At 46.6% G+C, this 12,048-nt stretch overlaps 1 protein-coding gene across 3 annotated transcripts in view; it reads left to right on the top strand.

The window, feature by feature from the left end:
- PPHLN1 (periphilin 1) overlaps positions 1-12,048 on the top strand; it is a 45,581-nt gene that overhangs the window by 3,913 nt on the left and 29,620 nt on the right. For all 3 annotated transcript variants that reach the window (XM_087969269.1, XM_026669123.2, XM_087969268.1), the window contains one exon: positions 10,565-10,647. In XM_087969269.1, coding sequence (XP_087825395.1) covers positions 10,585-10,647 — 63 coding nt within the window. In that variant the 5' untranslated portion in view covers positions 10,565-10,584. The remainder of the gene's footprint in view (positions 1-10,564; positions 10,648-12,048) is intronic.

The following is a 12,048-nucleotide window of genomic DNA, read 5'->3' as shown; positions in this document are numbered from 1 at the left end:
AGCTTACAATTGTAAAAAGTAAACTACAAAACATAATAAAATTTATTCAGTTAAATAAAATAAAATTCAATCACGAAACTGACAAAAGCTTGGTGAAAGAGGTGCTTTTTTCCTATGTTCCCAAATGCTATGAGAGTAGGAGCCAAGTACACTGCCTTAGGGAGCTTATTCCATTGCCTGAGAGCTCATAGCATAGCATAGAACTAAGCTGGAGAAAGAAAGGAACAATTTTGATTAATATAAGATGGGACAGAGAGAACTTGGCCATGTTTTCAAGATTTAATGCCAGCCCTCTCAATAAACAGAAACCATAGACATTTCAGGAATGCTGTGTTACTTTAAGGATTTAATCAAGTTGTGGATTTTATTGTTGAGTCTGACTTTTTTAAAAGGGTCATAGTTGGCACACAGACATACTTAATGCAACTATCTTTACCATGGCAAGAAATATAAGTGAAGGAGTACTTCTTTATATATTGGCCTATTTTATCAGCAGTTCTGTTGTTTTATCTCACTATTGTGGCAAATATATGCTCTCAAGAAAAACAGAAGTACCTTGAACCAAAGTCATGCTCCAATTGTATTTTACTGATTCTGTCTGCAAGTTACTTGGGCTTCAAAAAATAGAATCTGAGTAACGTAACTCAAAATGATATAAATAAAATATTTTTATAATAACATTTTTATTGAGTCATAATAAAATAGAAAATACAAAGTAAATAGGAAAACAGAGGGGAAGGAAAGGTGAGGAAAGATAAGAAAAAAAAAAGCATTGACTTCCGACTCTGTTACAGTAAAATAAGGCATTAACATCAAATCACAACTTTTTGTTTTTTCCTAATAGTATAAACAAGCCATTTCTATAAAGATCTAATCCAGGAGTGGAAGCTCGATTTAATTGAGGGCCACATCAGGGTTGTGTTTGACCTCGGGGGGCTGGGGGGGGGGTTAGGGTTGGGGTTAGCAAAAATGGAGCCTGAGGTAACCTGCGTACGGCCTCCCAGACTCCATTTTCAGCTGCAACGATCTCTTGCAGCCTTCAGCCAGTGAAAATGGAGTTTGGGGAGGCCACTCTTAGTTTGTCCATCTTATAAAATTTTCAATACAAGGAAAACACTTTCATCTGTAGGGATCTCTTCATTTTTCCATTATTATGCAAACACAATTCTTACTGCCATTAATACATGTAAAATTAAGTATGGTTTTTTTTTTTGTTATAATATTCCGCTAATATACCCAACAAAAATATTTCTGGTTTCAAATCTTATATGTTGCTTTATCATTTTTTTCTAACCAAGTATGTATTTCAACATGATGAGGGAGGAAAAGAGCTAAATGAACAGCCCCGATTCAGAGCGAAATTCGATGTGGACTTAGATCAATTGACTCTATTCCTTAACTCTGCTAGAATCCACCTAGAGAGCTACGGCCATTTCTACCCATCACACAGAGACATGGTGAATACCATTGCCGCGGGGCTGGAAAGAGAAGCAAAGGAATGGCTGGCAACCCTCCATAAGAGGAGAGGCCCCCATGTGCAAGATATTGATGACTTCCTACAAGAGCTAGAAGCCAGATTTGAGGAGATGGAGGAAGATCTATATGCGGAGGATGAGCTCTGAAACCTACAGCAGAGAGGGCGACCCATTAAGGAACACATCTGTGAATTCTGGAGAGTCTTCAGGAAACTACCCCTTTGCTGGAGTGGTTATTCACTTTTTCAGAACTGGACAAGCAAATTGCCCAAGTAACTGCCTACTGTGTTCTGAACAAGGCTTTTTGAGAATGTAATTAAGCACATGCTTAGTTAAAACAGCTCTTCTTTTATTTCAGCCCTGGGAATTATTTTATTTTATTTATTTATTTATTTTTGTCAATTGCTTACAAGATAATAGGTATAAGTAAAAACATAGTTATGAATACATGGATACATATAAGAAAAATAAAAATAAAAGAAACAATAGGACAGGGACGGTAGGCACATTGGTGTGCTTATGCACGCCCCCTAATTCCCAGCCAGTAATGAGTCCCTTTTTCCTTTGAATTGCTGCCAACAACTAGAGTGCCAAATAAATTCTAAAAAAACAACCAAAGTACAAAGTGCACACAGAGCTTCAAGGATTAATCCGAACAGAACAAACGACTTTGCTTCCTGAAAAGGTTTTGTCACCTTTGCCTGTCCTTTATACCTTATGGGAGGGGCAGTCACCTCCAAGCCTTACTCCCGAGTCACCCATTTTGTTTCAGTTGCTCTTGCCTTCGGGCAACTCTGTGCACATGCACACTGGGAACAGGCTCCCCTTGTTCCTCAGCTTCGCTGCTGCCAGTCTCCAGAGGCTCCAGAGTCAGCACCCCACTTCTAGATGGTACTGGCCCCATCTCTGCATCCGACGCAGGACCCTCGTCTGAGTCCTCTCCAGACTCCCTGACCAGTCCCTGTTTTCCTCACTGTCCGATTCCACTGTCGTCTGACAGGCTGCCGGCAAACCACAACATATTGGGACATTCCAAACCAACTCACTGAGTGGTTCCGAATGGCCATAAAAGTTGACTATGGACTGCTCGCCAATGACATGCAGAAGCAACCGGATGCCAAGGAGAGAGGCCAACCAGACTGGAGACCATCCAGCTGACTGGAGGTCGCAGCAGCACAGCCGGCCCCAAAACCAACCCTCCCACGAAGCCAGTTGAAATGCTTCAGATGCGGAGGGATGGGCCACATTGTGTTGGCATGCGCAACCACAGCTCCGAAACCCAAGCAAGAGCCATCACCCAGGGCACAACTGGAATGAGGCCCTAAGCGTGCTGCCGACATGTCCCCAAAAGCCCGCCAGGCCGTGTTTATGCAGTTAATAAACAAGCTGCATGAGCACCTCTATAAGGGGCTCCTTGTTTACCAGGACGACATCATCATTGAGATCATGGAGGACCACATACCCCTAGTCCACCAGGTACTGGAAAAACGTCTGGCAGCAAACCTGTACGTCAAGCTGTCAAAATGCAAATTTCACCGTGAAAGGCTAGACTACTTGGGCTACCGAGTGTCAAATGATGGACCCAGCCAAAGTACAGGCCGTCCTAGGCTTACAGCCCCCTTGCGCCTGCAGACAGCTACAAAGTTTCCTAGGATTCACAAAGTTTTACAGGCAATTCATCCCCTCCTTCGCAAAAAATTGCCAAACCCATGACAGACCTCCTAAAGGCAGGAAGCCCTGCCTGGGACAACCACAACAGTAGGACCTAACTTGCCAAAAGGCATTCGAAACACTAAAATAACTTTTTGCGAAGGAACCAGTGCTGAAGCATCCTGACCCCGAACAACTCTTCATCATCCAATCAGATGCCAACAAAGTGGCAGTGGGAGCAGTGGTACTCCAAAGAAATAACTAAGGAAAAATATAGCCCTGCGCCTGCACCTCTCACAAACTCACAAACACAGAGACAATGGGCTGCATGGGAAAAAGAGACTTTCTCCTCAATGCTGCTGCGAGAGTCCAGGGTGGGTAGACTCCTCCTGGTGATGTCATCGAGCTGAGTCTGTTATTATATAAAAGGCCAGCCTCTGGAAGTTTTGACTCAGCTCCCTTTAGTCAATGAGCTCGTGTCTCTGAAAGCACTGTGTCTAGCATAGAATTTCAAAAACTTCAGCAAAAAGCAATCAAGCTTCAGGCACAGCTCCCGGGGATCTGGTGCAGCTGTGCCTTCAGAGAAGCAGGGCTCCGCTCTCCTGCAACGCCAAGGATTTGATGTTGCTAGCTCATTGGGAAGGCTGTAAGTAAGGGAAGCGCCCATCCAGCCTCCCCCACAGCCTTCCATCGCAAAGCCAGACGGCTGCGATCATAAAGATCAGCTCGGCGATAAAAGCCCCAGCCAGCAGATCTTTTTTACTGCGGGAGTGCTGTATTTCACCACTCCGGGCTCATAGCAGCCTAAAGAGAAGCAACCACTACTCAGGGGCCAGAGCAGGTGTGAGCAGCAATTTTGGAGAGCATTCTTCATTGCACGTGGCGAGCGGCCATTTTAAGTGGCCACATGAATTAATTATCGGCCTTAAAGCAGCCATCCTTGATTTCTCTGGAGCAAGGCCCCTGTAATAGGCAGCACATACTGAGGGTTGCTTCCAGCACCTCTTGTGCTTGACCTATTTCCATCATGGATCAAGATAGGGCCCAGGCAGATCTTTCTGGCCCAGAAGCCCAGGGCCTTCAACCAGCCAGGGGCAAGAGACGCAGACAGCACACTCAATCCGCACAGAGAGAGGTGGCTACCAAAATTAGAGCTAAGGCACTGGGCCTCAAGAAAACGTCCCAGGCCAAACTCAAAGCTGAGAAACGAAGGCATGCTGCCTTGAAGAGGCAGTTTAATAAAACCATAGAACAAATGAGAGGGCAACTTCAACAGGCTTTCCAACCAGGTGAACCCCAGGGCTGCCATGGAGGTCCTTCCAGGGGGGTGACTGAAATTCCTGGCTCCTTTGGCCACCTTCAATCTTGGTCCCCAGAGAGGCTTGAGGAACAACTCGGGCCTCAAGACCGAAGCAGGTCAGGGCCTAATTTCAAACAAGCCACTTGGGGTTTCCCCCCACTCTTCCTCCTATTGTTCAGGGTACCTTGTGGTCTAGACCTGAGGCTACCTTCACCCCACTGACCCATCCATGAGTGGCAGACCCAGTGAGATTCAAGATGTGGTCTCCATTGCCATCAGACAGGATTTGGCAGGATTCCAACAAATCCTTAGGCCTTTAGAAAGGGTTCACTCCCTTTTCCCGGCTTTCCCCCAAGTTTCTCTACCTCAACAGAGGGGGTACTCGCAACCTCTGGAGCAAAAGGCCCCCTCCATCCACTCAGAGTGGGCAGATTACAGGGAAGGCGACTGTGCTAACCCATCTGAGCGCAGTCACTCTTCTGGATCTGATCGGGAAGAGGGAGAGATATGGGACTCGAATCTTTCAAAGGAGGAAGATCTGCAACCAGATCAACCACCCTCAGCCACAGTCTTTAAACCAGCCTTATTCAAAACCCTCCTTCGCAAGGCACTGGTCAGCTCAGCTGTCCCCTGAGGAGGTGGCACCCGAACCACAAGGTGAACCTTCTGGGCACGGAGACTCCCTCTTCTCCAAGCCCATAGTCTCCATGGAGGTCCTATCCTCACCTCTGTTATTCCTGGACCTGGTCAAGGAACAGTGTGCTTCCCCTGCAGCAGGCCCTCGCCCCTCGTCTCACAATAGGCGATTTTACAATGTGGGTCCTTCCCTAGCTAATGCTTTTGCAGTGCCCTCTGTAGATGCCCCAGTCATCGCCTCCTTCTCCTCTGGCACCCCCACCGAGCCAGAGGACATACTCAAGCCTGATGATAAGCGTGCTGAACAGATCCTCAAACACAACCACCAGGCAGCTGCATGGGCCATCCGAGTTTCAACTGCTGCGTTGTTTTTCACAAGGTCTTCACTCTGTTGACTGCACCAACTACAAGACCATATACCAGCATCAGATTCCAGGTCTCACCAGGACCTAAACGAGATTATAGCAGCAGCAGAATTTACGGCTGACGCCACCCTTAACTCTGCCAAATTCGCTTCAAGGGCCATGGCTGCCTCGGTGGCAGCGAGAAGGCTCCTCTGGCTTTGGAATTGGCAGGCGGAATCTTGCCAGAAGTGGAAGCTAGCTTCGGCTCCCTGCACGAGCGAAAAGCTCTTCGGCAAAGCACTAGAGCCATACCTCATCGAAACCAGGGACAAAAGGAAGGTTCTTTCTTCTACAGGAAAGAAATCAGACTAATACCTAGTTCCTTACTGTCCACCATCCTTTCATCCTGAGACTACCTCCCGCTTTTCCAGGCCACAGAGGTCATATTCCCAACGCCAGGAGCAGCGGCCTGCAGACAACAATTTACTGAGGGTAAACGGCCCTTTCGTGGGGGAGCGGATCGTTCCTTCCGTTGCTCTAATTAACCCCTCGTTCTCCCCACCCATCGGAGGTCACTTGGCCTTCTTTGCCTCCAGATGGCAGGAGTCAACGATGGACGCCTGGGTACTCAATACAGTAAGGTCAGGTTTACAGGTGGAATTTCTCTCGCCACTCCCAGAAAATTTTGTGTTCTGTCCCGTTTCGCGGGACAGTTCAAAAAGGCCCCTAATGAAATCAACCATCCAACACCTTGTAGACATAAGGGCCATTCAACCAGTCTCCGAACATCAAGGGGGCGAGGGTTTTATTTTCATGGTCCCTAAGGCCTCGGGGGGTGGGGGGTGGCAAGCCATTCTCGACCTAAAATTTCTTTTTTTTAAAGATTTTTTTATTTTTAAACAAACATACACAAACAAAACATAAAACCATCTTCCAGTTACATACATACAGTGTGTTGGTTGGTTACAAATTCTTTGTGCATCCTCTCCGTAGTCTTCACTTACAATTGTTTGTATAAATTCTCATATTATCAATCTAATGTATATGTATACATGTTGTGACTCGGAGGTTTGAGCCTGCTCTGTCAGAAGACATAGGCTCGAGTGATGAGGAAGATCTGGCATTAAGGTTTGAGCCTGCTTTGTTGAGTGACATAGACGGGAGTCAGGAGGAAGAGGAGGACTTGGCTCTAAGATTTGAGCCTGCTTTGCTGGAAGTTTCGGAGTCATCTTCCTCCCCAGAATTCCCTCCCTGATTGTGCCTCAGGTGTCGGCAGATAATCAGGAGAGCGTGCCGGAGTCATTGGCTGAAGATCAAGCCGAGAAATGCTGGTCTGATGCAAGGCAAAGACGCAGGCAGAAACGTGACATACAACGTAAAAAGAAAAGAGACTGACACGCCCCTCAGGGAATATAAGGAGGCGTGTTAGCTCTGAATCCCTGTTCAGGTCAACTTGCTTATTTGAGTTATCAGTTCAGACAAATTATTCTGTGTGGCGCTCGCCTCTGATTTATGGTTCTGCTCGTTATCAGACTTGGTAGGCAGCTTCTGGGAAAACTGCCAAAGACGGATTCCACCAAAGGAAGTTAACTCTGTCGTTCCTGTTCCTGTCTGTTTGTGTATTTTCCTTTGGAAATTTGGACTCTCACCTTGTGTCTACAGGTGAGACAGAACATTTTTGACCCGAACCTTTACACCATCTTCTGACCAAGATGGATAACCAACAGCAGCAGCAGCAGATTAATCAACTTCTGCATGATAACCAGGTTTTGCAGCAACAAGTCACCCAACTGGTTAACCAACTTACGTTGCTGCAAGCTCCTGCTGCTGCTCCTCCTGCCCCTCCCCGTAGGAAATGCCCGGTAGCTGTGCCGGATAAATTCTCTGGACAGCCTGAAATGTTCCCGGCTTTCATGGGGCAGTGTCAATTATTTATGTCTCTGCGGCCAGAAGATTTCCCTGATGACCGGGCTCGGGTGGGGTTTGTTATCAGTCTTTTGTCGGGTTCGGCTGCTAGGTGGGCCACTCCTTTATTGGTGCAAAATAGTCCCTTACTAACTGACTATCAGGGCTTTTGGCACCATCTACGCTCGATGTATGAGGACCCCATAAAAGCTCAGACCGCTGCCAGATGCTTAAAGGAACTTCGCCAGGGGAAACGCCCCTTGCAGGAGTTCATTTCAGAGTTTCGACTGCTTTGCTTGGACTCTGCCTGGAATGAGGCTGCTCAAATGGATGCCTTCCAAGATGGTTTGTCGGAGGACATACAAGATGAGTTGGTGCACGTGGAGCCGGCCCTGACCCTTGATGTTCTGGTGGTGCAATGTTTGCGCGTTGACGCCCGGCTTCAACGGTGCAAGACTAGACGCCCAGTTCCGAAGCAGCCATCCACCTCAAGGCCACAGCATCCTGTACAACCAGCGTCCCAGGTCTTCCACAGTGCCGTGGCCAGGGCCGAGAAGCCGATGGAGTTGGGTGCGGTCCGACCTTGTTTGACGGCCCAAGAACGTACCCGGAGACTTCAAGGAGGCTTATGCCTGTATTGTGGGGGGCCTGGACATTTTGTGAATTCATGTCCTGGTAAACGACGGGGGGCACGCAAGCCAGTGCCCGAATCAAACCTTTTACAGTCGGAGAAATGGGGCAGGCCCGGCCTCGGGGAAACCCTAGGTCGGGCACGTATTAGTCAACCGCCCGAAGTGGTGGAGGTGAACTCTGGTTCCCCTCGACATTTACTTTTAGACACGGGGGTTTTCTTGCAGTCCCGGTCGGAGGGGATTCCTGCAGTTGCGTTGGTGGATTCGGGGGCTACTACCAGTTTCATGGACCAGGCCTTCGCAACTCATTTTGACGTCCCTTTGGTTGCGGTGGAGCCTCCAATCAAGGTGGAAACGATTGATGGGCGGGAGCTTCGGGCTGGGCCCATTCGTTTCGCCACCCAGCCGTTGCACCTGGCTATTGGGAACCATGAGGAGGCGATTAGTTTTTACATCACTGCGGACCTCCATCTCCCTTTGGTTCTTGGTATGGCCTGGCTACGGTTACACGATCCTCTGGTGGCTTGGGCGCAGAACGCCATTTCGTTCCCGAGCCTCCAGTGTGTGGACCATCTAAGACACACCTGTGCTGGCCAGGACATCGCCGTCTCCGTACCTCCTGAACTATCTGACTTCTCCGATGTTTTTAGCGAGAAGGAGGCAGATCGGTTACCCCCGCATCGACCCTATGACTATCCCGTGGACCTTCTGCCTGATGCCCCACTACCCAAGGGACGCCTGTATTCTATGTCTGAGCCCGAATTGGCTGGTGTGTTTTGGAAGGGAGAAGGCTGTTTCCCGTGCTGGGGTTTGCATGGTGGCAGCGAGAGACTGCGGGATTTATTTTTATCTCCCTTCCAAAACATACTGGGACGGCACCGGCACTGGCAGAGGCAGAGGGTAATCTGATCAAGTGTGTGTGTGTGTGTGTGTATGTGTGCAAAAGAGAGAGAGATACTTCCACGGGAATGTCTTCCCAGCATCCCTTTGATGGCCGTCCCCTCTCCCCCGCACAGTTCCCACCTGCAGCGGTCCCAATTGCTGAAAGCAAGCGGCTAGCACATCCAAAACAAAAAGCAGGACCTGCCTGCTGCCTCTTGCACTACAGAAGGTGGCGAAATGCAGAGAAGAAAGAGTTTGTGAAAGAGCTGGGAGGCATTTCAACAGCAGGTCAATCCCGGTCTTATTCAGATCACATTCTGGCATGTTTTGGAAGGGAGGAAGGCACAGCTGCTATTGCCTTTGCTCGGGTTTGCAAGGCAGCGGCGAGTGATTGCAGGATTTAGTTTTATTTCCCTTCCAAAACATGCTGGGACGGCAGAGGCACAGGGCCTCCCATTCCATGTCCAGCAGCTGCTACAAACACATTTCGGAAAAGAGCCAAATCCTTTTCGCTCTTGGTGCTCGCCACTCGCTTTCAGCAATTGACACGAGCAGCTACCCATGCTGCTGCTGGCCTTGTGAGCGCTCTTCGCCTTCCTCACAGGGCTGCTCTCGGCCACCCTGCTGGGCTGCTCCTGGATGAATCGGCCAAGATCTACGACCTCTGGAGTGCCCCCCCTCCCACTGGTGGAGCTATGCCGCTTCACCTGCTGCCACCTGCAGGTTGCTAAGTGCCTTCTGCAGGTCTACTCATTGCTCCAGGCCCAAGGCTACAAACTGAGCCTAGCACTCTTCAGGCCCTGGCGGGCACCAGCTCTCGTGCTGGCTGTGTGAGGAGGCATGGGTGGCGCAGCTCCACCAGCAGCAGGGGGGCACTCTGGAGGTCATAGATCTGGGACGACTCGCCCTGCACCAAGCAGGAGCAGTCCAGCAGGACGGCTGAAAGCAGCACTTCCAGGAGAGCGAAGAGTGCCCGCAAGGCCAGAGCAACACAGTCAGCTGTTCAGCAGCCAGGCGGCAGCAGGGCCAGCAAGCAGGGCGGGCGGAAGCCAGGGTGCAGAGAACTTGGGTTATTGCAGCCGCAGGCAAGCTGGTGGTGGGTTGGAGAGGGTGGGACCGGTGGGCTTACTGCCTCCTGTACATGTAAAAAATAAGACCTCCTTGAAAATAAGTCCAAGTGCTTATTTTGGGACTTAAAACAATATAAGACCCGGTCTTATTTTTGGGAAAACATGGGTAGGTGTCTTTTGTAGCTGAATTTCTTTCTGTCTAATTTTGTCCAATGTTCTTTGCATCTTTTCCTGGGATTTTTTTTCTTCTCGAAGCGATTGTCCTGTATAAAATAGCCTCTCCTAACCGCTTTGCTAGCATCCTATCCTGTCGTTAAACTTGTCCCTTTTCCCAAATTATTCTCAACGCATTCCTGCAGTTACTTTTTATAATTCCTTACAATCTTTTCCTTTTGTAAAACAGCTTCATTGAATCTCCATCTGAAACTCAAACTCTTTTCTCTTCAAGCCAAAAGTACAATTTAATTTTTTAAATAATGCACTGGAGAGTATTTACCTATTTTTGATGTTGAATAAGTTTCTAAAGGAAAAATGCTAAATATCTCAGCCTTTGGATGTTTAAAAATAACTATTGCAAGTTTTGCATATTAATTCATAGAAGTGTTTTATTTAGTTCATGTTAATAAATAGTTAAACATATATATTTAACTGATAACATCTTTATTTTTAGTGTCATATAGAAGAGATGAAATGTGGTCAGAGCGGTATGACTATGAAAGATTACCACGAGAAAGACTTCCTCCACGTCCTGACGTAAGCAGATTGCTAATAGTTATGGAGTTTCTCTTTTTAATCTTTTTAGCTGTTGATCAGAAATTTAAATTTATGATCTCAAACACATGGGGATTACAGTACACACATGGACGGACACTCAATTAGGAGGCCTACGCTGGTTCACAATGCTGTGTTTTATAAAACTTGGTATCATTCCTAATATGGTCTTTCTTAAATACCTATGTTGAGCTTTGTAAAATGCTGTTTGATAGAACTTTTATCTTGATCATATGAGTCGCTTATCCTAGAATGGACAAGCAAGAAGGAGAAACAAATCTTTATATTCAGTCTGTATCCGCCTTTTTTTTCTCCCAAAGTGTTTTTTTTTCCAGTTCACAGCATTCTCTTCCATATCAGTGGATAAAAATCGGTATAGCATCCCCCTCTCCCACCATTTCTCACACATACACAAAAGTTCCTTTTAAAATTTGAGAAGTAACAGAAATCCTAATTCCACCCATGATGATGATGATGCGGCCTGGCTCACTTTGCTTCTCCTCATCCACTGTGGTAATTGTTTGTTTATTTGTATCCCGCCTTCATTATTTTTACAAATAACTTAAGACAGCGATCATATCCAACACATACTTTCCTCCTATTTTCCCCAAAATAACAACCCTGTGAGATGGGTTGGGCTGAGAGTGACTGGCTCAAAGTCATCCAGTTGACTTTAATGGCTAAGACGGGACAAACTGACCTAATTGTCTTTACCAGAAAATTATTAATTGGAATCTCTTGCCTATCCATGGGTTATTTGTTGGATTCTAATGTAGATGAGTTGAGTTTGGCTTTTTTTTTGCTTTGCTTTGCTTTGCTTTGCTTTTTTTTAAGCAAGCTTCCTTTCTCCAAGGCAATCTTTCCAGCTGTCTCAAAATAATACTGCACAGTGTAAAATTAAGTATCCCTAAGCTGGACAAATACAGGTTCCCTGAGGGTCTGGAGAGGAACAGAGAAAACAGGGAGGTGGTTGTTACAAGCCCTGGCCTGTGCCTTATTTTTGGTTCGATTTTTAAAAACTGCATAAACTAATCATTTCCTCTATTCAAAGGCAGATTTTCTTATTTATTTCATTGGATAGCTCAGAGAGCAGTCTCAAATTTGTACCACCATTCTTTGTATTCCACTAGAAAGTCTATGTTTATTCAGGATGATGCCAATAGCAATGTTTATTTTGTACAGGAAAAGATTTTTTGTTTTTATGTGCCATTATTTTTTTCCATATATGCTATTATTATTTTTTTAATCCTATTTAGTTAGGTCCAAACAGTTACAGCTAGGTAATTTAAAATTTTATAAACAATTTTCAAATAATGGTAAAGATTTTATAATATGGTGGTTGATACTAAATTTGTAGAAAAACAATTAGTTCAAGTATTTGTT

The sequence above is a fragment of the Notechis scutatus genome, chromosome 6 (genome assembly GCF_049901735.1).
Source record: "Notechis scutatus isolate UNSWTSFEM ecotype Mainland chromosome 6, rNotScu1.2, whole genome shotgun sequence".
Taxonomy (NCBI): domain Eukaryota; kingdom Metazoa; phylum Chordata; class Lepidosauria; order Squamata; family Elapidae; genus Notechis; species Notechis scutatus.
This window is presented reverse-complemented; position numbering and strand designations above follow the sequence as displayed.